The sequence below is a fragment of the Octodon degus genome, unplaced genomic scaffold, assembly GCF_000260255.1.
Source record: "Octodon degus isolate 3935 unplaced genomic scaffold, OctDeg1.0 scaffold00092, whole genome shotgun sequence".
NCBI classification, from domain to species: Eukaryota; Metazoa; Chordata; class Mammalia; order Rodentia; family Octodontidae; genus Octodon; species Octodon degus.
In genome coordinates, this window is record NW_004524668.1 from 8,310,739 (window position 1) to 8,333,575 (window position 22,837).

General features: G+C 58.6%; 2 protein-coding genes across 7 annotated transcripts in view; both read left to right on the top strand.

The window, feature by feature from the left end:
- The window catches only part of Atp13a2 (ATPase 13A2), an 18,703-nt gene extending 4,823 nt beyond the window's left edge, over window positions 1–13,880 (top strand). The window contains exons 2-29 of one of the 3 annotated variants that reach the window (XM_023722532.1): window positions 1,146–1,240; window positions 1,317–1,499; window positions 1,750–1,808; window positions 1,941–2,049; window positions 2,204–2,283; window positions 3,034–3,111; window positions 3,218–3,287; window positions 4,054–4,188; window positions 4,273–4,339; window positions 4,425–4,556; window positions 5,860–6,015; window positions 6,760–6,870; window positions 6,953–6,999; window positions 7,079–7,267; window positions 8,035–8,241; window positions 8,359–8,454; window positions 8,533–8,689; window positions 8,782–8,902; window positions 9,034–9,158; window positions 9,738–9,898; window positions 10,019–10,135; window positions 10,219–10,298; window positions 11,027–11,179; window positions 11,264–11,360; window positions 12,635–12,858; window positions 12,942–13,093; window positions 13,205–13,374; window positions 13,465–13,880. In XM_023722532.1, coding sequence (XP_023578300.1) covers window positions 1,146–1,240; window positions 1,317–1,499; window positions 1,750–1,808; window positions 1,941–2,049; window positions 2,204–2,283; window positions 3,034–3,111; window positions 3,218–3,287; window positions 4,054–4,188; window positions 4,273–4,339; window positions 4,425–4,556; window positions 5,860–6,015; window positions 6,760–6,870; window positions 6,953–6,999; window positions 7,079–7,267; window positions 8,035–8,241; window positions 8,359–8,454; window positions 8,533–8,689; window positions 8,782–8,902; window positions 9,034–9,158; window positions 9,738–9,898; window positions 10,019–10,135; window positions 10,219–10,298; window positions 11,027–11,179; window positions 11,264–11,360; window positions 12,635–12,858; window positions 12,942–13,093; window positions 13,205–13,374; window positions 13,465–13,605 — 3,512 coding nt within the window. In that variant the 3' untranslated portion in view covers window positions 13,606–13,880. The remainder of the gene's footprint in view (window positions 1–1,145; window positions 1,241–1,316; window positions 1,500–1,749; window positions 1,809–1,940; window positions 2,050–2,203; window positions 2,284–3,033; window positions 3,112–3,217; window positions 3,288–4,053; window positions 4,189–4,272; window positions 4,340–4,424; window positions 4,557–5,859; window positions 6,016–6,759; window positions 6,871–6,952; window positions 7,000–7,078; window positions 7,268–8,034; window positions 8,242–8,358; window positions 8,455–8,532; window positions 8,690–8,781; window positions 8,903–9,033; window positions 9,159–9,737; window positions 9,899–10,018; window positions 10,136–10,218; window positions 10,299–11,026; window positions 11,180–11,263; window positions 11,361–12,634; window positions 12,859–12,941; window positions 13,094–13,204; window positions 13,375–13,464) is intronic. The other 2 variants (XM_023722533.1, XM_023722534.1) reach the window with 2 other exon arrangements.
- A 2,581-nt stretch (window positions 13,881–16,461) lies between these two features.
- On the top strand, window positions 16,462–21,685 carry Mfap2 (microfibril associated protein 2). Of its 4 annotated transcripts, none has more exons than XM_023722436.1 (9): window positions 16,462–16,505; window positions 18,493–18,569; window positions 19,525–19,614; window positions 19,764–19,790; window positions 19,873–19,953; window positions 20,071–20,115; window positions 20,723–20,810; window positions 20,955–21,028; window positions 21,200–21,685. In XM_023722436.1, the coding sequence occupies exons 2-9, from the start codon at window positions 18,533–18,535 to the stop codon at window positions 21,301–21,303; spliced, it is 546 nt and encodes a 181-aa protein (XP_023578204.1). In that variant the 5' UTR covers window positions 16,462–16,505; window positions 18,493–18,532; the 3' UTR covers window positions 21,304–21,685. The 4 variants fall into 4 exon arrangements, with proteins under 4 accessions (XP_023578204.1, XP_004637744.1, XP_023578205.1 ...); XM_004637687.2 differs by having other exon boundaries at window positions 19,528–19,614; XM_023722437.1 differs by lacking the exon at window positions 16,462–16,505 and adding an exon at window positions 16,995–17,926.
- The last annotated feature ends 1,152 nt before the right edge of the window (window positions 21,686–22,837 follow it).

The following is a 22,837-nucleotide window of genomic DNA, read 5'->3' on the forward strand; positions in this document are numbered from 1 at the left end:
AAAAAAAAAAAAAAGATAAATAATAACAAAAAATCCCAGCCTGGAGTCAGTCTGCCTGGGCTTACATCCTGGAGCTACCGTACGCTTCCTGTGTAACCTTGGGCAAGTTACTTGACCTCTCTGAGCCTCTGACCTTCTGTAATTGGGATAATCATCACTGTTCCCTGGCCATTGCTGTTCACCATATGAAAAGGGTGGGAGCACAGCCCCTAGCGATGAGGATTGTTAACTCTTGTGTTTTCTTAATGTCATGGGACAGCCCCAGCCCCACTAGGATGATCATTGGTTGGGGACACAGCACATGAGGGATCTCCATGTTGTGACTGTGGCAGCTGCTTGGAACTCTGGACTTTTTGGCTAGAAACTGTCAGAAGGGCACAGGTTGGGGGTGGAGGTAAAGGGGGAGCCCAGGAGATGAGCAGCCTGCCCCGCACCCACCCTGTTTTCCCAGCCCCACAGGGAACTGTCCAGGGGCTGTGGCCCTGAGGTGCAGGAGGTGCCACCAGGCACCTGCATGGGGGTCGAGGTTCCTGCAGGCATCCAGTGCAGGAGCAGGGCGCCCCGCCCTCTCTAGTGCCCAGAACACCTGCTCTGCTGGGGCCGCGGCCCTCCAGCAGGGAGGAAGCTTGGAGAGGACTTTCCACAGCAGCCATCTGCCATGCTTTGAGCTTCGTTTTACTCATCTGAATAAATGGCCTCACAGGCCTTGGTGCTCGTATCTGGAGTCTCCCCAGCATCTCTACAGCTCGGACTCCAGCCCTCGGGGTGCCGTGGAGGTAGAAGGGGACAGTGGGAACTCAAGGGGCTGCACCCCCAGAGATGGGCAGCCACATGAGGAAGTGTCTCTGTTGGAAGGACCAGCAGAACAACCGGATAACAGCCCCAGTCATAGACTATGTTGACAAAAGGAAGACAAATAGCTGCGCAGGGTGGCTCACAACTGTAAACCCAGAACTCTGGGAGGCTGAGGCAGGAGGGTCGCAAATTCAAGCTCACCCTGGGTGACTTAGGGAGACCTTGTCTCAAAATTTAAAAGAAGTGCTAGGGATGTAGCTCAGCACAGACTTACTGGTTTTATCTCCGGTATGGGGCCAGGGGGAGGGTAGGAAGATCCCCCAAATGCAGATTCTCCTTTCTGCCCACAGACAGCAGCCCTCTCGTGGGCAGCCCGCCCGCCAGCTATGGGACCCTGACGATCGGGACGTCGATCGGTCCCCACAGCTCCTCAGCTTCATCCGTGGTACGTGACAACATGGGCACCCGGCCTCCCCCTCGCGCCCCGGCCCCAACCCACCGGTTTCTCGCTGTGTCTGCAGAGGCTCAGTGGCTACTGTGGCAGTCCCTGGAGGGCCATCGGCTATCACGCCGTGGTCTGGGTGCTGGCTGGGATCCCCTTGCTGCTCTTCCGCTGGAAGCCCTGGTGGGGGGTGCGGCTGCGGTTGCGGCCCTGCAGCCTGGCCCACGCCGAAACACTCGTCATCGAAACAAGAGACAAAGAGGTGAGAGATGGCCTGGCCTGGGGCTGGATTAGGGCAGCAGTGACCAGGGTGCGCGCATGGGATGCGGGGGTGCCCACCCATTCCACGGGTTGTGGACCCCAGCGTTCCCATCTGAGCATGTGCAGAAGCGGCAGGTTGGGTAGCTTGTATGGGGCTCACTTTGCCTCTACAGCAGGGACCACCTGGTCCAGGGAGGGAACCCGGAAGAGAGGCTCCCTTTTAGGACTGAGGTCCTGCGTCTGTGTTTCAGGATAGTTCGTGGCAGCTGTTCACAGTCCAGGTGCACACAGAGGCCATCGGCGAGGACAGGTGGGGCAGCTTGGCATCCTGCCCAGGAGCCGGACCTAGTGCCTCCGTCCTGTTGGGGGGCGCGTTCCTATGGGAACAGAGAAGGGCTAGGGCAGCCCAGAGCTGCAGGGTGACCCCCAGCTCTCTTTCCAGCCCAGAGCTGTCCCTCCAGGCAGAGGATGGCCGCAGCGAGGTGGCCGTGGGGGCAGTGCCTAAGGCCACGTGGAAGGACACAACCCAGCTCCATAGGAGGGAGGAGGCAGTGAGTGGATAGCCTGGTCCTGAACAAGTCCTTGTCCCTCCCTGGGTCCAGCTCCACCCTCTGCCGTGGGAGGGTCGTTTCCCATGCCCCCACCCACACAAGACCCTTCCTGAGGGCCAGCGCCACCTCTTAGTGGCCTTCTCCCTGCTTGCAGAAGCGGGTGGTGCGGTATTACCTCTTCCAGGGCAGGCGATACATCTGGATGGAGATCCAGCAAGCCTTCCTTCCAGTCAGGTAGGAGCTAAAGTGGGCACCGCCTGCCTCACCACCCAGAGGCGGTGGCCTGGGCCTCCCTCTCCATCTGCTGTGAAATCTCCCAGGGTCATGGAGCCTTTCCAGGCCTGAGTTTTGGGCTATAAATCAGGGTAGAGAATAATCCCCACCTTCCAGGGGTATTTTGAAGGTAGAACATGAGGATTTACACAGAGCTGGACCTAGTTGACCCAAGGTGGCTAAGTTTCTGTGACCAGCGAACATGGCCCCTCTGCCTCCTCCAGGGAGGAAGGAGCCGGGACACTTACCCATCAGTTCCAGGCTACCCTGGGGACACAGGCTCTTAAGCCCTTGAGGCTCAGAAGGCTGGGTGTGCTCACCATCCCCATTGGGGTGGGGATGGCACTGTCGCCCTCTGCTGCCCAGCAAGGAGAACAGCAAGTCCATTTTCTGCCGAAGTCCCAGGGCTCCCACCCGTCCTAGGCCCAGGGAGGTGAAGTAACTTGCCTAAGTGTCAGTACAGCTCTTGTTGTCACCGAGAGCTTCTCACGTCAGCCTTAGTTTAGTATTCCTTCATATTATCGTCACTTCATTGTTCTTCCTTGTTGAGATGGTTGGAGAGAAACAGGAAGAAAGGAGAAAGCTAAGCCCTGAGTTCCTGACAGGAAGTGCTTTTTCCCAGGAGCATAGGGTGGCAGAAAGGGTGGGGGTCCTGGAGCCTGGGGCAAAACTCAGACCCACAACACCAGTGTCCCTGCCTTCCCCTCCCAGCCTGCTGGACCGTGGCCATACCTGTGATGACATTCACGGCTCCCGCTCTGGCCTCAGCCTCCCAGACCAGACTGTGAGGTGGGTGCTGCCTTGGGCCTCGGTCTCCCCAGCTTCACAGCCCTGGGAGGCTCCAGCTGTCACAGTACCCCTCCATCTGACGGCTCAGCCACCAACCTCCTTACAGGAAGAAGATTTTCGGCCCCAACGTGATCAGCATACCAGTCAAGTCCTACCCACAACTCCTGGTGGATGAGGTAGGGTCACCCCTGCATCTTGCCCTTGCTCTGGCCTCTGGGACACTTCACAGTGACAGATCAGTCACCTGTCCCCTTCTCCATAGCAGGTGGTAAAAAGCTGCCTCACACTCAGCTCAGTCACCTCAGCCAGTGAGAGGCCAGGCAGGGACTTGGAGAGCCCACGGAAGCCTTGGGCTGGAGGCAGGCACAGCCTGCGTGGAGGCAAAACCATGCAGCTTGATACCTGCACAAGGCGATGTGCTGGAGCCTTGCTGGGGACTAGAGAGACCCTGGGAGTAGGGACCAGGCCTGTACTCTTCACACTTGAGGAACCCGAGCTTCAGGGCAGGGCCAAAACAAGAGCCAAGTCGTTCAGGTATAGGGAAGCCAGTGACCTGGGCATGTCTAGAGTAGACACCATCACCATAGACACTGTGAAAGGGAGAACCCTGGGAATCTGGCCACTGTCATCCACAGACTGCCTCAGGGGCTGGGCTTTTAGGCCAGTGCCTCAGTTTTATCATCTGTACAATGGAGTTGAGCCGGGACCCACTTGGTGGAACTGCCATCGGTACTGCTTGGCACAGGGGGCTCAGCAGCCTCCCGTGTCCTGAAGCTTGGAGAAGCAGGCTGTTTAAGGGGCATCTACCCGGGTGTGGGTAGGCCAGAGCCAGAGAAAGGCCTGGCTTCTGTCCTCTGGCAGCCCCTGTGCCCTCCACTCCAGTGGCCTGTGCCGGGTTTGCCCGAGGATGCTGGCCCTCACGCTGCCTGCCACCCCTCACAGGCGCTGAACCCCTACTACGGGTTCCAGGCCTTCAGCATCGGGCTGTGGCTGGCCGATCACTACTTCTGGTACGCCCTGTGCATCTTCCTTATCTCCGCTGTCTCCATCTGCCTAGCCATGTACAAGACCAGAAAGGTGAGCGGGTGAGGCTTCACGGATGGGCAGGGCGTCCCCCAGGGGCTGCCACCCTCTTACCCTCTGTCGTCCTCCTGCCTACAGCAAAGCCAGACCCTGAGGGACATGGTCAAGTTGTCCATGCAAGTGCACGTGCGCAGGCCTGGGGGAGGTGAGGAGCCAGGGCTGGAAGAGGACCAAGGAGGTGGCAGGGAGGTGGGTGGGGAGAAGCCACACTGAGCTCCACCCGCCCTCAGGGGAAGAGTGGGTCAACTCCAGTGAGCTGGTGCCTGGAGACTGCTTGGTGCTGCCCCCGGAGGGCGGGCTGATGCCCTGCGATGCTGCCCTGGTGGCTGGCGAGTGCATGGTCAACGAGAGCTGTCTCACAGGTGAGCCTGGCCCCAGCATCACCTCAGCCCCTCCCTGCCCCCAGCCCTCTGCCTTGGAACAGAAGGTAGAAGGCTTGAGTTTTCTTTCCTTTTTCCCTTTTTAAAAATTTTTTTATTTTAGGGAAGGGTCTACAGGGTGTTCAGGGTCTCACTACTAGACTGGACTTGTGACCTGCGTGTTTACAGCCTCCCAAGAGCTGGGATTACAGGCATGTGCCACCACGCCCAGTCTCAATTGCCATCGCAGCACATCGGGTCCGGGGATTGAACCCCCAGCCCCTGCGCCTGCTTGCAAACCCTTTAATCCCCTGAGATATTTGGCTGGCCCCTCCTTTTTCCTTTAAATAGCAATCCTGGCTTTAGGACTGTTAGCCCCACACCCTTGGACTAGCGATATCCCATCCTGTAAAATGGGGCGCTCAGTCTTTCCTGGGTAGGGCACATGGAGTGCCCAGAACATGCAGGGCGCAGAGAAAGCACCCAGCTTCTGTACATTGTCCCTGCAACGCCTGCCGTCCTGACCTAAAGACTGCAAACCACTAGGAGGGTGTGTGCAGGGTGGGTGGGGCGTCCTGCCCTGACCCCAAGCGTCTCTCTCTGTGCTGTGTGTGGTGTGTGGACAAAAGTGACTACGCTCCTGGTTCTACAGTGGGCTCACACTCTTGTACTGTGGGCTCACGGTACTATAGTCTGTGCTGAGCAGCGTGTGTCCTGGGCTACACAGCGCCACCTAGAGATGCATAAGGGGCGGCGGTGCTGGTGGAGGGTGACCCTTTTTTGTAAAGGATCTTTGGTCTGGCAGGCAGCTTGTGCAGGGCCGTGGAGAGGTTATGTCACATCTCTGTGTAAAGATCCTTGCTGGCTGGAACATAAAAGTAATAGGTAGGGGCCGGGGAGATGGCTCAGTGGAATAAGTGCTTCCCTGGCAAGCGCAAGGGCCTGAGTTCTAATCCCCAGTTCCGCCAAAAAAAAAAAAAAAAAAAAAGTAATAGGTGCTTGTGCAGGAATAATTCCAGTGGAAGGAGAAAAGGGCCCACTACTCATCCCTGGAACTGGTTCCTGCTTCACTGGCTGCCACATTCCATGCCCCCAGCATTGTCTCACTGTGTCCTCGTCTCTTCTGCCCTCTCAGAACCTCAGCTCCCCCTCTGTAAAATGGGGCCGATTTCTTGTTCATGCCAGCTGGTTACGGATCTAATGAAGCCGAGAGCTGGTGGTGCGACCCTATGCAGAACTCTTGGTTTTCCTAATGGGAGGGTGTGACCCGAGGGCCCTCATGGGCCTCAGACCTTGTCCCTCCCAGGGGAGAGCGTCCCGGTGCTGAAGACAGCCCTCCCAGAGGGGGACAGACCATACTGCTCAGAGATTCATCGGCGGCACACTCTCTTCTGCGGGACCCTCGTTCTGCAGGCCCGGGCCTACGGGGGACCCCATGTCCTGGCGGTGGTGACCCAGACAGGTGCATATGAGCAGGTGGGGAAGAATGCTGGGCTTGGTGCTGACAGGGTATCACAGGGCAGAGCAAGATCCAGAGCACACCCACCTCTGCCCCTGCCTTGCAATCAAGATAAAGTCCCACTCCACGTGCACCTCGGTGGCCTCATGTTAACAGAAAGAGTTGGGCCAGCTCGGACCAAGGTTTTTTTTTTTTTTTTTTTTTTTTTTTTGAGACAGAGTCTCACTATGCAGTTCAGACTGGCCTTGAGCTCATTTTGTAGCCCAGGCTGGTCTCAAACTCATAATGATACTCCTGCCTCAGCCTACCGAGTGCAGGGATTACAGGTGTGCACCACCATGCCCAGCCTAAGAACTAAGCATTTTGATGTCCACAGAATCAGGGGCTACAATTCTTGGAGCACAGTGGAAAGAGCCTACTCTGAACCCAGACTGTAAAGGAAACGGCCCCATGTTTAGATTCTGTCCACTGACGCCATTGTTTGAAGCCCTGCAAAGGCTGGGCAAAGCCTGTGGGCCACTGTCTGACCCCAAACTGGGTGACAACTGACAGTGTGAGCGTTGTGTCTTAGCAGCTCAGGGTGCAGGTGGGGTGGGTGGGGTGGGGAGCCCCATCCTCTTGAGTTCACTTTGTAGCCCAGGCTGGTCTTAAACTCATAAATGATCCTCCTGTCTCAGTCCACTGAGTACAGGGATTACAGGTGTAATCCCCTCATGGCTTCCCTGCCTCACTTTCCCCATCTCCCAGGGTTCTGCACAGCTAAAGGGGGCCTGGTGAGCTCCATCCTGCATCCCCGGCCCATCAATTTCAAGTTCTATAAGCACAGCATGAAGTTTGTGGCTGCCCTCTCTGTCCTGGGTGAGTGGGCCCCTCTACCGCACTCTGCCTGTGGCCCCCAGCCCAGGACCAAAATCCCCTTAATCCCACGATGTCTCCCCAGCTCTTCTCGGCACGGTCTACAGCATCTTCATTCTGCACCGCAACCAGGTGAGCTGCAGGGAGTGGCATAGGGCGGTGACAGATGGCTGCCCCGGGATGCCGCAGCTCTCACAGTGCCTCCTCCCAGGTGCCTGTGAACGAGATAGTGATCCGGGCCCTGGACCTGGTGACCGTGGTGGTGCCGCCCGCCCTGCCGGCTGCCATGACTGTGTGCACGCTCTATGCCCAGGGCCGCCTGCGCGCACAGGGCATCTTCTGCATCCACCCGCTGCGCATCAACCTTGGGGGCAAGCTGCGTCTGGTGTGCTTTGATAAGGTGGGGGCCACCAGCAGGCTGGCTGGGCGCAGGCAGCACTGTCTTTGGGGGCTGCACCCCACCTTTACTAACTCAGGGTCCAGTGGATGAAATGTCCAGACTCATCTTTTCATTTGTTCAAGACCTGGTGAGGGCCCGTTGTCACCTGGGTTGCTTTTAACCTTGAGGTCCAGCAATAACCAGATATCCCCACCAGCTACCAAGGCCTCCTGCCTGCCCCTCTGGAGGCTGTCACCAACTGTCACCCCCATCAGCCTATGCCCTCCCAGCACCTTCCTAGCCCCATTGCTAGAGTTTACTTTGCTTGACGTGAGCTGCTTTCCAGGAGACAGTGGGTTCCATGGGGACAGGGACGTGTGTGTGTGTGTGTGTGTGTGTGTCCACACACAAACAGATGAACCAGGCAGAAAGCCCACAGGAGAGACGCAGGGGCAGTGGGTTTTGTGGGAGGAGCAGTGGCTCTGTGATTAGCAGTAATCATGGACATGACCTCAGAGAGGGCAGTTGGAGCTCCTGTGGGGAGGTCCTCCAGCAGCACATGGGGCCCAAAGCAGGGACCACCTGCCCCAGGCTGGGAGGTGAAAAGAGATGACTTCCTGGAGGAAATGCCAGGCAGACAAACTGGGTAGGGGTGACCCTGGGAGTAGGAACTATGTATGCAAAGGTCCTGAGGCAGTACAGAGCCTCTCCTGGCTCCAGCTCTGGTTCCTGGGTCCCAGGGTGGGGCAAGGACAGCTAATCCAGGACCTGTCCTTGTCCCTCCACAGACAGGCACCCTCACTGAGGACGGCTTGGATGTGATGGGGGTGGTGCCCCTGAAGGGGCAGGTGTTCCTCCCACTGGTCCCAGAACCCCGCTGCCTGCCCATGGGGCCCCTGCTCCGAGCGCTGGCCACTTGTCATGCCCTTAGCTGGCTCCAGGACATCCCAGTGGGCGACCCCATGGACCTCAAGATGGTGGAGTCTACTGGCTGGGTGAGGAGGCCATCTGTCTGTAAAGGAAGCTGCCCCAGCATCGTAACTCAAGTCTCCTGCTGCCTCCCGCCCTGGACTGAGGCCTGCAACAACCAACCTTCTCTGCTTGCCTCCCAGGTCTTGGAAGAGGAGCCAGCTGCCGACGGAGCACTTGGGACTCAGGTGTTGGCAGTGATGAGACCCCCGCCATGGGAGCCCCAGACGCAAGGAACGGTGAGCCATGAGCTTCCTGTGGAGGGCGGGTCCAGGGCTGGCCTCCACAGCCAGCCGTCAGCTCCTCCCACCCTGCAGGAGCCCCAGGTGCCACTCAGCATCCTTGGCCGCTTCCCCTTCTCCTCCACCCTCCAGCGAATGAGTGTGGTGGTGGCGTGGCCCGGGGCCACTCAGCCTGAGACCTATGTCAAGGGCTCCCCAGAGCTGGTGGCCAGCCGCTGCATCCCCCACACAGGTGAGTCTGCTGTTGGGTACAGAGCGTTTGGGGGGTGGGGTCCCGCCTCTGCCCGCTCTGCCCTGCTCCAGTGATCCTGCCTCTTGGCACAGTGCCCAGCGACTTCACCCAGACGCTGCAGAGCTACACAGCGGCCGGCTACCGCGTGGTGGCCCTGGCCTGCAAGCCGCTGCCCATCGCTCCCAACCTGGAGGCCGTGCAGCAGCTCTCAAGGTGGGCCTGCCCGGGCACAGTGAGGGGGAGACTCACACAGGCTGAGCCCAGGGAAGATGCCCCTGCCTGCTGCCTGGGAGGGGGCCCATGACCACTGTGTGACCTCTGACCCAAGTCTGCCCACCCTCCAGGGACACCGTGGAGCAGGACCTGAGCTTCCTGGGGCTGCTTGTCATGCGGAATCTGCTGAAACCACAGACAACACCGGTGATCCAAGCTTTGCGGAGGACGTGCATCCGTGCCGTCATGGTGACAGGTGCCATGGGGTCAAGAGGGTGGGATCTTCCCTGTCCTGGGCAGAAGGAAGGGGACCCTTCTTTCTCAGCAGTCCCTCCTGAGTCTTTACTTCATGAATCTCTACAAAGGCATAACTCACAAATGTAAACGTCACCCACAGTTGACACACGGGGAAACGGAGGCTCAGGAGAGTAGAGGCCAGGCATGGTTTAGCAATGTCACCCACTCAGTGGCTGGAGGACCCCTCTGGGTTCTGGCTTCTGCTTCTGAGAAATGAGGATGATGATGTCAGTCTCCAAGGTGGGACCGTCTCATGGGCAAGGAGATCCTAGTGGGCATGAAAGCAGGAGGGAGCTCAAAGCGCTGTGTGCTTGTGCCCCAGGCCCTTGCACACATGTGTGCACACACACTGTTCAGCAGAGTCACACGGCTGTGCAGCTCCAGCCCAGTCTCGTTTCTGCTGCCTTGTTTCACCCCTGAGGAAACAGAGGTCCCGACGTGAGGCTCTTTGCCAGTGGCCACTCAGGCACTCAGCCTTTCCATCTGTGGGGATGTGGGGGTGGCTGGCTTTGACCTTGACCCTGTCCTGCACCCCTAGGGGACAATCTGCAGACAGCGGTCACTGTGGCCCGGGGCTGTGGCATGGTGGGCCCCCAGGAGCATCTGGTGATCATCCAGGCCACCCACCCTGAGCAGGGGCGACCTGCTTCTCTCCAGTTCCTGCCTGCAGAATGCCCTGCCACTGTGAACAGGGCAAAGGTGAGGCTAGCCCAGAGGCCCATCTCTACCTCACCAGTGACCCCAGCTTGTGTTACGCAACCTGGCCCTAGCTCTGCAGGGTGGGCAGGGAGAGCTAAGCTGAGTTTCCTGGGCCCCCAGGATCCTGTGCAGGCTGAGAGCTACACAGTGGAGCCAGACACCCGATCCCGCCACCTGGCCCTCAGCGGGTCCACCTTTGGCATCCTTATGAAGCACTTCCCCAAGCTACTGCCCAAGGTAGGGTGGCCCTGAGCCTAGCCAGCCACACCTGCCTCCTGGGTTTAGCCCTGGCCTCAGCCTGCCCCTCACTGTGCCTGCAGGTCCTGGTACAGGCCACGGTCTTCGCCCGCATGGCTCCTGAACAGAAGACAGAGCTTGTGTGTGAACTGCAGAGGCTCCAGTGAGTGCTGAGAGGCAGGGCCTCTGGGTAGGGCCTGCAGGAAGTTGTCACCCTTAAAACACTAGTCCAGAGCCGGGAGTGGTAGCGCACACTGTAATCTCAGTACTCCGGGAGGCTGAGACCGGAAGGTTGCAAAGTCAAGCCCAGTTTGAGTAGTTTGTCAGTTTAGCAAAAGCCCATCTCAGGGGCTGGTGAGATGGCTCAGTGGTCTACAGCACCTGCTTAGAACAAGCTTAGCAAAGCACAGGGACCGCGGTTCAATCCCCCAGCACCACATGCCAGCCCGCCCCGCCCCCTGGTGGGCTGAGCCAGCCACACACACAAAAATAATAAAAATAAAATAAATAATTAAAAAAAAAAAAAGCCCAACTCAAAATAAAACATAAGACCAAGTATGGTGGCAGATGCCTGTAATGCCAGCGCTCGGGAGGTTGAGACAGGAGGCTTGCAAGCTTGAGCCCAATATGGACAGTTTATAGTTTTAATTTATCAACTTAGTGAAACCCTAACCCAAAATAAAAAATAATAAAGGGCTGGAGATGTAGCTCAGCACAAAGGCTCTGGGTTTGAGCCCTAGTACAAAAAAAGCTTCCAGGCATGCTGTCTTGGATATGTCTAACCCTCTGTCCTACCAAAAATAATTACACGATTTCCTGGGCACTGTGAGGGCGCCCACAAGCCTGGGGTGGGTTGGAGTCACTTCATAGGCCTCGCCCCCTTCTCACCAGGTACTGTGTGGGCATGTGCGGGGATGGTGCCAATGACTGCGGGGCCCTGAAGGCTGCTGACGTGGGCATCTCGCTGTCCCAGGCTGAGGCCTCAGTGGTTTCACCCTTCACCTCAAGCATGGCCAGTATCGAGTGTGTGCCCATGGTCATCAGGTGAGGCGGGCGAGGGCTTGGGGGGGAGTGGCAGGACCTGGGAGGGAACCAGCCTGGCACCCTGACACCCGCCCTGCTCCCCAGGGAAGGCCGCTGCTCTCTCGACACATCCTTTAGTGTGTTCAAGTACATGGCCCTCTACAGCCTGACCCAGTTCATCTCGGTCCTGATCCTCTACACGGTGAGGTCTGCAGAGCTGCAGCGTGGGCAGAGTGTGCAGCAGCAGGGCCAGAAGGCTGGCAGCTGGGACATGGGCGGTGACTCGGCAGTGAGGTTCATGAGATGAACGCTGGGGCTGGCCATGGTGGCCACGCCAGGAAGACCCTTGGGAGCTCAAGACCAGCCTGGGCTGCAAAGTGAGCTCAAGGCCAGCCTGCACTGCATAGCGAGAACTTGTCTCAAAAAGAAAAAAAAAAAGCTCTGAACACAACCCCATGCAGAGTAGGTCTTCAAAGATGATAGCAGGGCCAGGGAGCTAGCTCAGTAGAATAAGCACTTAGGGGCTGGGGAGATAGCCCAGTAGAATAAATGCTTGCCTGGCAAGTGTAAGGACCTGAGTTCAATCCCTAGTTACACACACACACAAAAAAGAATAAGCACTTGCCTGGCAAGTGCAGGGTCCTGAGTTCAATTTCCGGTACTGCAAAACAAAAAGAAAAAAAAACAAGATGGTAGCAGGTGACATGTGCTGACAGCTTCTCCCTAGTTTTAAGAGCTTGCTGTATGCAGGAGAGACTGAGGCAGAGCTCAGGCTGGAGCGGGGGTACAGCCAAGATCCTGGCTATGCCCACTTCCCACGGCACACCTTTTGCCCTAACCCCCCTCACTCTGACCCTGACCTGACAGTGCCACCCCAGTCCTGCTCAGGAGGGGCCCTCAAAGGTCAGAGCTTGCTGAGAGCACGAACCACGTGTCCTGGTAGCTGAGGGGCTGCAGGGCACAGGCTGACCTTCCGTCAGGCTGAGGGTTTATTGCAGGTGTTCCCCATTGGGGTTAGGGCCCCACAGTCACCCCAGGAGACAGAGGGGACTCCCCAAAGACAAGACACTGCTTCCCACATCAGATGAGGGGCTTAGCTAACATGTAGGAGCTGCACCTCCCCCATCAGACTCAGGATTCCCCTGTCCCCATCTCTCTCTCTCTTTTTTTTTAATGTATTTGGTACAAGGTCTCACTATGTAGCTCACTCCTGTTTTCAGCCTCCCGAGCACTGGGATTATAGGTGTGCACCACCATGCCCAGTCTCGCCTGGCTCAGCACACCCAGGGGCAGGGCTGGCGAGGCATGTGGTGCTGGGGATCAAACCCCGGTCCCTATGCTTGCTTAGGCAGGTGCTTAGTCCACTGAACTGTAGTCCTCATCAGGCTTCTCAGGGGCAGAAACGGCTCCCCTGACTGACCCGGGGCAGCCCTGAGGGGTCTCAGCTTCTGCTTGGTCCTCCCTCCCCTGCCGCAGATCAACACCAACCTGGGGGACCTGCAGTTCCTGGCCATTGACCTGGTCATCACCACCACAGTGGCCGTGCTCATGAGCCGCACAGGGCCAGCTCTGGCACTGGGGCGGGCGCGGCCCCCAGGGGCCCTGCTCAGTGTGCCTGTGCTGAGCAGCCTGCTGCTGCAGGTGGCCCTGGTGGCTGGTGTGCAGCTGGGGGGCTACTTCCTGGCCGTAGCCCAGCCCTGGTGAGTTGGTCTCAGCAACCTCCCCCAAGTCCTGCCTGTGCCCCTGTGTGCCCCCTTTCTCTGACCCTGGCTCTGAACCCCAGGTTTGTGCCTCTGAATAAGACCGTGCCGGCACCCGACAACCTGCCCAACTATGAGAACACAGTGGTCTTCTCCCTGTCCAGCTTCCAGTACCTCATCCTGGCCGCGGCTGTGTCCAAGGGGGCACCCTTCCGCCGGCCACTCTACACCAACGGTGCTGCTGCGGGTTGGGATGGGGGGTTGGGCCAGGAGGGAGGATGGGGCTCTGAAGGGGGGAGACTGTCCCGGGTGTGGCTCCCTTGCTGACCGACTCCCCCACCCCCAGTGCCCTTCCTGGTGGCCCTCGTGCTCTTGGGCTCTGTCCTGGTGGGCCTCATCCTGGTCCCCGGCCTCCTGCAGGGGCCGCTAGGGCTGACGAACATCACAGATACTTGCTTCAAGCTGCTGCTGCTGGGCCTGGTCGCCTGCAACTTTGTGGGGGCCTTCATGCTGGAGGTGCGATGCAGCCGTGGCGGGGGGGAAGGAGGGACAGAGGGATCTGGGGCTTGGCACCAGCTTTCCCTCCACTCCCTGCTTCCTCCGCAGAGTGTGCTGGACCAGTGTCTGCCAGCCTGTCTGCAGCAGCTCCGCCCCAAACGGGCCTCTAAGAAACCCTTCAAACAGCTGGAGCAGGAGCTCGCTGAGCGGCCCTGGCCACCACTGCCCACTGCTGGTGCAGTGAGGTAGCACAGGCTCGTGTGCACCCTGGACACTGGACCTCCCTGCCTCTGAGCCACCATCTGGACGTCTAGAGGGCCCACTGCTGTCACCTCCTGCCACCCTGGGGTTGGCTGTTGTCATGCTTCTGCCCTGAGACCACCTGGCCCAGCCTTCCTGCACCCCACCCTGGGGAAGTGCTGAGTACTGCCCCTGATTCATGCTGTGTAGAAAAGGCAGCCACCAACTCCACTCAGAACTGCTGTCAACGTAGCAAATAAAGTCAAGATATTTTCCTGGCTCAACCATGTTTGTCTCATACCTGGCCACCCTCTCCTCTCAGGGCCCAGCTGGCAGCCCCTGCCCTGGGTGGGAAAGCCCCATGTTTCAGATCACGTTGGACAACTCTCCTCCCCAGGCTTCCTTTCCTCAGCTCAGTGATGAAGTCATGACTTCCTTGCGCACTGCCTCCCGCGGTGCACAGTCACCTGGAGGCAGCTGCAGGTGCTGCCCGTATCGTACAGACAAGGGACCAGGTTGGGGCTCTCCATTGTCCAGAGGTGGGCAGGCTGCTTGACTCCACCGTGTCTCCCTTCCAGGGACCAATAGCAATGGGCTCACTTCAGGCCAGTGCCCACTGTGTGCCAGGCCTGGGAGGCAGTGTCCCTCTTGGCCACTGGCCACCTCCACCCCTCACTTGTCACCCCCCACATTCCAAGACATGTCTATGGCTTATACCCTCCCTCATACAATCCAGGCTATGAGCCCAGTCTCCCAGCCAGAGCCACATGCCCCCTCCCCAGGGAATTGGTGTGCCTGACCTTGTCCCACCCGTGAGCCCCTTGCCAAGCCCCTCTGCTCTGAGGATGCCACTTGGTCTGGCTCATCTGGGCAGAGAAGATGGGAAAGAGGCTGTTTCCTGCCTTTCAGAGGTCCCGCCAACCTCATTACTGGAACCCCTGGTGCAGTCTCCTGGGCTGTCACAGTAGGAGTTTGGGAAATACTGAATCAGGCTGACATGAGCAGATGTGGCATGGCGTGGAAAAGGTAACATGATATACACACCCACAGGCCTGCTCTAGGTAGAAGGCTGCCACGGGCAGGCAGATGGGGAGAGGCCTGGGTCAAACCACTCCTCCATCCTTAGCGCTTCCCCTATGAATCCCTAGGACAGGCAAGTGCCAGGCTCTGGCTAATGCAGAGCAGATAAATATGGTCTCAGCATGGGCAGCTTCTAACCTAGTGGGCCAGGCCATCAGGAAGACGTGAGCCAAGAGCTCACTGGGAGATTAGGCACAACTACTTCACCCTTCCAAACTGCTGCCACTCTGCTTGGGTCCATAGGACAAGGGAGTGGACAGGAACAGGACCAGGACATTGGGGCTGGCACTTTCGAGCCTCAGTTTCCCCCCTTTGTCAGTGCCACCCAGAGGGCAACATTTCCACTGGGAAATTTTTTCTCCTATACCAGCAGGATTGGACCCAATAGCCCTGCTACACGGAGGGCTGGGCTAGCCCCCAGGTCCCCTGCCCTCTGAGACACAAAAGTCCCTGCTATATTGCAGTTAACACGAGGGTCAAGAGCAGATGATTGTGCATTCAACCAGCAGGGGAGAACCAATAATGCACAGGAGGTATCAATAGGACACCAAGCCCAGGGTCACATAGGGCTATGGCCAGCCCCAAATCAGGAGACTTGCAACCCCACCACAGGCGCCCTGACAGTCTCACCTGGGAGAGGAGCATGGGCAGCTCATTCACTCATTAAGTGCTTCCTGAACACCACTCTGCGCCTGGCATTGTGCTTAGGGAGCAAAACTCCACAATGAGCAAGAAAAGACCTGGTTATGGGGCTGATGCCACTTGATTGTGCAAAGGGACAAGATGCAAATGGTCACAAAGCTAGGGCAACAAGAAACCAATGTTTGAGAGGATACCACGTCACAGGGAGGGAGGGCAGGTTCCTCTAGAGAAGGAAGGCTGGAGCTGGGACCTGGGGTGGATAGGTGGGGTACAGTGGGGGGCACCGCAACCGTATTCCAGGAGCAGAGACAATTTGAGCAAAGTCCTTGTGGCGGGAGGACTGGGGCTCATGAGAGACCAAGAGGAGCCAGAGCCGGAGTGTGATGAAGCCCAGAGTCTTTGGAAGATCAACCTCAGGCCTAGGTACCATGGGACAGCAGTGCAAGGCTTTAAGGACAAGCTGAAAGGGGAGGACAGGGCCCTGGGCAGCCCTACAAAGGGGGTTTATAGGGAGATCGGTGGCAGGGTGCTGAAGTTAGTGAGGCTGAAGGCAAGGTAGACGGATAGTGGCCACTGCTGCTACTGGGATAGCTCAGAGGAGAAGTCTGGGGGAGGACCGGGTGTTCATCAATTTGCACTTGCATGTTTGTTGGGTCTGATATGCTTTGGGGACTTCAGAGACCCAGCAGGGGACAGCCTGTGACAGGACAGGGCCCGGGCTGAGTTGAGAGAAAGAGGCCTGGGTCAGTGAAGCCTGCATGGGCTTGCACCTGGGCAGTGGGAGAGCCGGAGGGCTCCTTTGCCTAGAGAAGAGAGAGGACTCCACCGCCCCAGGGTGTCCCCGGACCTAGAGGGAGAGCCTAGTGGGAGAGCCTCTGTCCCTGCAGCCCAGTGGCTTTAGGGGAATGTGTTTGGGGCGCTTGGATGCCCCTCTGTGAAATGGGGTGACACACCCACCTGGGGCGTGGCGAGAAGGAAGTCTTGCACGCCGGACAGCGGGACGCATCTGGGCCCCACAAAGGGACAGGTCCTGGGAGCCCCCGCCCCCAGGGCCACCCCAAAGGGCTCGCGTTAGGACCCAGCGGCCGCGGGCTGGAGGCGGCGCCGGCCGGTCGGCTGGGAGGGGGCGCGGCGCGGGCGGGGGCCGGGGGCGCACTCGGGGTGCAGCGCTGCGCTGGACGGGACAGGTAGGCGCGGCGGGCTGCGGGGCTTCGCGCTGGAGACGCCCAGGGGACTCCTTTCTGCGCCGGCTGGCGGCCACCCGAAGCCCGAGGCCTCTGAGCCGTTGCTAAACGAGGCTTCTGAAAAGTTTGGGCTAGATTTGGGGAAGGCATAAGTGGAGAAATGTGGGGACCCCGAGCTTGGGGGAGACGGGATTGGGGGTGTCGGGCTCAGGCGGGCGGCTTTTGTTCACGGGGGAAGTTGGAATGCGGCGGATGGGGTGGGGGCTCCTCGGAGCTGTGGAGAGAGACGCAGAGACAAAGAGAGATCAGAGACCGAGCCAGCGCGGGGCTGATTGCTCCCAGCTGTGCGCGGACCGCGCATCTGGTTTCCTCCGGGATCCCGTTCCGGCCTCGGGAGCGGCAGAGCCTCTTCGGCCTGAGCCTGCGTGGGGACTCCTCGTCCCCCAGGACGCAGAAGAAAGCGGAGTGTGGGGGAGGCAGGTTGGGGGAAGGGGCCAGAGTTGGGGTGGAGCGGTCTCCTCGGCAGGTTCTTGACCTCCTCTTGTGTCTCCTGAATTCAAAGTCTAGAAAGCCTTGGAGATGTCACTGGGAAGGTGTCCCTTACCCTCCTTTTCATGGCCCACCCTATCCCGTGAGCCCCTTCCCTAGGAAGCCTGGCCCTGGGGCAGGAGAATGCCAGGCAGGGGTCTGAGAGTCATCCCAAGCCTCCTGAGACCTCCTCGTACCCCAACTCAGGGACCTTTCACCATTCCAGCTGCCTGGTTGCCACCAGCTGGATTGGGGCATGGTGGCCCCTTAACCTGAGGAGACTAGGGAGTCTCAAGAACGGGGACATAGGAGCCTGGTGTCCCTAGCCTATGGCCCCATGCCACCTCCCCCAGGGAGGTTTTAGATTCCTGAGATGGGCAGGGGGTCAGAGAAGCCTTGGAGTTGGGAAAAACGGGGAATAGATGCCCTATTTTGTCCCTTTCTCTGCCCTCTTCCTAGATTGCCAAAGGAGGTGTTCTGCCAATTTAGGGTGTTCAGTTAGCTGTCTGGAGCCTTCCTGTACTGGGCAGAGAGGGAGACCCCTGGGTAGATGAGTCCATGGATTCTGACCTCACAGCTGTTCCCACGGCAGGCCAGCAGCCTCGAGGTTACCCTCCACTAAGCTGGGACTAGATGTGGGGACCCGGAGTTGCCACCAAGGCCACTGTGTAGCCAAATTGAGTGGCTGGACTCCACTAGGAGCTCTTGAACTCCAGGAACCCGGTGAAGCCAAAGAACAGTGCCCTCGCCCAAAAGTTGCACAACCCTTGTCACAGCACGTCAGGGCATGAAGCACGTCTGGGCTGAGTGACATCTCTGCGCCAGGGCAGTGCTCAGGCTCCCTGGCTCTCTCCCCAGGCCCTTCCTGCGGCTGTAGACAAATGGACCTCAGTCTCGTGAGTCTGGGATGAAGACAGCCAGGTCTTGGGAGGCCTGGAGCCTGGCAGGAGAACTGTCTTCTTACGGTTGGGAGCCCTGCCCAGCCCTGGCTGCTTTGTGGGCCCCTCAGGCCTGTGTGCGTGTAGTTTCCTGCTGAGCAACACGCTTAGGGCCCAGGGGCTAATTGGGAACAGGTGTCGGGCCTGGCAGATGCCCCAGTGTAGGCTGTGATGTGGGTGAGCAGAGCTGGCATCCTGCAGATGTGCCTAGGGTCAGGGATTCCAGGCGTGTGTCAGACACCGGAGTGTGCTGAGAACAGTTACAACTGGGTCCGAGAGGGCATTAGAAACGTCCCGGTCCTGAGCAAGCAAGGTGGGATCTGTTCATGTGCCACGATCACCCCTGGGCCAGCCAGGCTGGAAATCCCTGCCCGGGTGTCCTGAACCCCGGATGACAGATGTCCCTCTGAAGTCGCCAAAGCGGCATCTGGTCCTCCAGAAGTCTGGCTGAATTAGGGGAGAGGTGGGCCCTGCAGTCCTGGGGTGTTGGCCTAAGACACAGCCCTCCTCTCCTCTGCCTCCAGCTGTCCTCCAAGTCCACCCCTGCCTCCTCACTCTGTGGCCATGAGAGCTGCCTACCTCTTCCTTCTGTTCCTGCCCGGTAAGTGGGGTGGGAGGTGATGCCCCTTAAGTGGGGTTTGTGGACAGGGGCCCACAGTGAGCCGTGGTCACGCCCTGTGGCCAGAACTCCATCCTGCAGCTCCAGGCCTGCCTTTGTGGACCACAGATGGGGCTGGCCCCTCCAGGGTCTGGAGGCCTCTTCTGGGACCTTCCCCAAGCCTTCTGCAGCAGCAGGCAGCAGTGCTCTGGAGAGTGGGCACATGCCAGGCAACAGGAATCCATGCTTGTGTTCTTACTGCCCCTCCAGGACCTGCTGGGCAGGTATAGGGGCCCCTGAAGCAGGGAGTCCAGAGGCTTGGGTTCTAGACCCATATAGGGTGCTATCTACCAATATAATTTTTTCTCCCTTATTACTAAGGACTGAACCCAGGGCCTTTGCACTGCGTTGCAAAACCAGCCTTGTTAAATTTTTTTTTCTTTTTTTTTTTTTTGCGGAACCGGGGATTGAACTCAGACCCTTGCGCTTGCTAGGGAAGCGCTTATTCCACTGAGCCATCTCCCCGGCCCCAAGCCTTGTTAAAATTTTGAGACAGTCTGGTTAAGTTGCCGAATTGCCCAGGCTGGACCCAAACTTGCCACCTTCCAGTCTCAGCCTCCCAGTGCTAAGATTATGGTGTACACCACTGTGCCCTGCCGCCCCATGTTATTGTGACCTGAAGGGGGTCCTTACTGGTAAAATAGTCATCCATGGGGATCACAAAGCCCCCAGACCTAATGTTCATTCATTCATTCATTCATTCAACAGAAGAGAACAGCAGATAATCGGGGAGGGACTCAGGACCAGGACACATGCTGGCCTTTGGATCCTATTGAGTCTAAGAGTCTGTTTAGCCTGCCTGTGTTTTCAGCCTGCCTGTGACCTCCCCCTCGCCCACCAGAAGCACTGTGGGGTCCCTGTCCTCTGTGAAACACCCACATACTTTGCCTCCCCCCAGCAGGCCTGCTGGCTCAGGACCAATATGACTTGGATCCACTGTCCCCGTTCCCAGACAGTGTCCAGTACTCCCACTACAACGACCAGATAGGTAAGGACCATGCCTGCCACAGCTGTCCCCATGGCCTGCCATCCTGGCTCTGGATTACACGGCTGAGCCCAGGAGCTGGGTGGGGTAGGATGATGGGCATTCCAGGACAGGGGTGGCCTGACCCATGCCACGTCTACTTCCCTTTTCAGATACCCAAGACTACTATGATTACCAAGGTAAGGGCTGGGAGCAGGAAAGGAGATGCAGCTGGGGGAGGGGAGGGAGGGAGGGAGTGGACACCGTTGCCTCTTGCTGCAGAGGTGAGCTCTCGGTCCCCGGAGGAGCAGTTCCAGTCCCAGCAGCAGGTTCAGCAGGAAATCATCCCAGCCCCCACGCCAGGTAGGCTCCCTGCTTCTTGTCATCCCTGAGTGGAGGTCTGTGCCAGGGGTGAGGGTGATGCCCCTGCCCCCAAGCAGACCCCTCCTAGCAATTCTTCCCTGCCTTTCTCTGTTCCAGAGCCAGGAAACACGGAGACGGAGCCCACTGAGCCTGGGCCTCTGGGTAAGAGCTTCCTGCCTGCTGGCATGGGAGGGCATGGTGGGATGGGGTGCTAGGCTAGATTGTGTGGGAATGTGGGGGGCAGAGGAACAGGTGGCTGTGCCCCTATCTTCAGCTGGCAGCTCTGGGACATCCCACCCTGCCCACTGTGGCCCTGGTGAGAAGCTAGGCTGGTCACCCCTAGGCGGGGGCAGAAGACCAGGTAATGATGCCCTTGGCCAGGCAAGGAAGGGCCAGGGACGCCCTGGCTGGCTGAACGGTGCCTGGCCAGGAGCCTGAGAACACTGTTGAGAGAATCTGTGAGCGCGTCCTTCTAGGAGTGTGTTAGAGTACAGGTTCACGTGAGCACGCGTGTATCTGCTAGGGAGTTTGGACTTCAGTGACCACGCGCGCTGTGAATTTGTGTGAACTTACATATATTGGAAGGTGTGTGTTTAAGTATGGTTGTGAGCTGGTGTGTGGGGGGGTGTGCAGAGCTGGGGGGTGGGGAAGAAGGTACAGCCATGCCTGGCATGTGTGGGGTACCTTACCTGCATTTCCATCTCAAGTGGGTGAGTTTGGGGGCAGCCTCTGTGGCTCTGAACCCCCCATCTGGCCCCCTGCCCCCTAGACTGCCGAGAGGAGCAGTACCCATGTACCCGCCTCTACTCCATCCACAAGCCTTGCAAGCAGTGTCTCAATGAGGTCTGCTTCTACAGGTGAGGGGGCAGGGGTGGGGGAAGCAGTGAAGCCAGAAGGGTTGGAGTTTGGGGACAGTGAATCCTGAAGCTGCAGTGCCAGGCCGGGTCCCGGCTGTCCTAGTGGCCGAGTCCTCAGACCTCCCTGGCCGTGCTCTTCCCTAGCCTCCGCCGCATGTACGTCGTGAACAAAGAGATCTGTGTCCGCACAGTGTGTGCCCATGAGGAGCTCCTCCGAGGTAGAAAGAGCCCCCCTGCCCCTCTGCCTGTGCCCTCTTTGCCACCCCTCCACCCCATCTTCACTCAACATGGATCCCATGTCTGGGCTCATGGGCAGGGCATCCTGGGTCCACCAGCACTTTCCTCAGGACACATACACCCTGACCCTGCTCCCTCCTGTCCCCCAACAGCTGACCTGTGTCGGGACAAGTTCTCCAGATGTGGTGTGATGGCCAGCAGTGGCCTGTGCCAGTCTATAGCAGTCTCCTGTGCCAGGAGCTGCGGGGGCTGCTAGGGTGGAGCTGGTCCCTGAGCCCTGGGCCCTGCACAGACCCTGCCTGACTGGTGCTTTCTCCCTGTCCCACCTCCCTCATTCTGTAACCTGGCAGACTGCAGCCCCAGGGGTTGCACGCTCTGATGCCAAGCCCCACTCCCCAGCCTGTGGCCACCCCTGGGGTGCAACAGGGGCTACTACCCAGGCTCTGCCCCCAAGTGGGGAGCACCCAAGGCCTCTCTGTGGGACACAGATCTCTGGTGTGCCTTGTCATCCCCCTAGGACAGTCTCTTGAGGCAGGCTATGCCCCTTACCCTGGCTGGTCTGCCTGGATCTCCTATAACTCCCTGGGCATGGATCACCTCTGTTTTATATAAAATTAAAAATAAGTTTTTACAAAAGATCCTGAGTCGCTTTTTTGGTCCAGTTATGGAGGCCAACCTGGGGCCTTCAATCCTGTCCCACCAAGACAGGAGGCTGTTCTGAAGCCAGGTGTGGTGGGACACACCTGTAATCCCAGCACTTCGGAAGCTGAGGCAGGAGGATTATTGGGAGCTCAAGGACAGCCTCAGCTACATAGTGAGTTCAAGGCCAACCAGAACTGCAGGAGTCCCCATCTCAAAAAAAATGAAACAAAACGGACCAAGCATGGGGCTATTCATGTGAGCAACAGCTTGCTGTCCGAAGTCCCAGCCCCGTCTCCCCACGCAGCCACTCAGCTCCGACCTGTCCGGGAGGGACTATGACACCTGCCCCAGGATGTGCCGACACACATGCGCATGGGCAACAGAAGGCTCCAGGACACTGCTTTCTCGTGGTCGGGGCTGCTTGGTGAGGGCCCAAGTCCCCCGCCACGGGACAGATACAGCAAAGACGTGAGGCCACAGGGTGGAAGTGTGGTGGGGCAGATGGCGTGAGGAGGTCAAGACAGTGGACCTGAGAGCACGGGCTGTCATCAAAAGGGCAGAAGCAGGCTAGGCCACCGTGCCCCCACCCACACCAGCACCCAACCCCGCTGTGACACTCAGCCCTGTCCTCTGGTGGGTGCAGTTACCACCCCAAAATCACAGGCAGGAAACTGCCTGAAGCATTCGGTGAATCACCCAAGGCCCCTCATTGTTCAGTGACAGTGCCCAAGCAGGATTGGTGTGTGACTGTGAGGGAGGACAATGACCACAGTGCCTCCCGGAGACACTGCCTGCCATGTGGTGAGTTCCGCTCACCGCCCTATGGGGCAGGTTCCCATTTTGCAGACGAGCACACAGAGGCTCTGGGAGGTTAAGGGGCTTCATCCAGACTGGCTGGGCAGAGCCAGGCAGGACCCTACGGTCACAATGCCTAGCAGGCCAACACCATCCAGAGGGTGGGCCCTGTCCCCAGGACGGCCAACAAGGGGCGAGGGTTTGCCTGGAAAGAGCTGACCCATGTGGCCAGATTACAGCCTTGACAGCCCCATCTGTGAAATGGAGTAGGGGACCCAGGATCCCCGCCATCCCGTGAGGTTGCCAAGTCCCTTACCAGCACAGGCCTCTGCCTCCTGCTGTCTCCAGCTGCC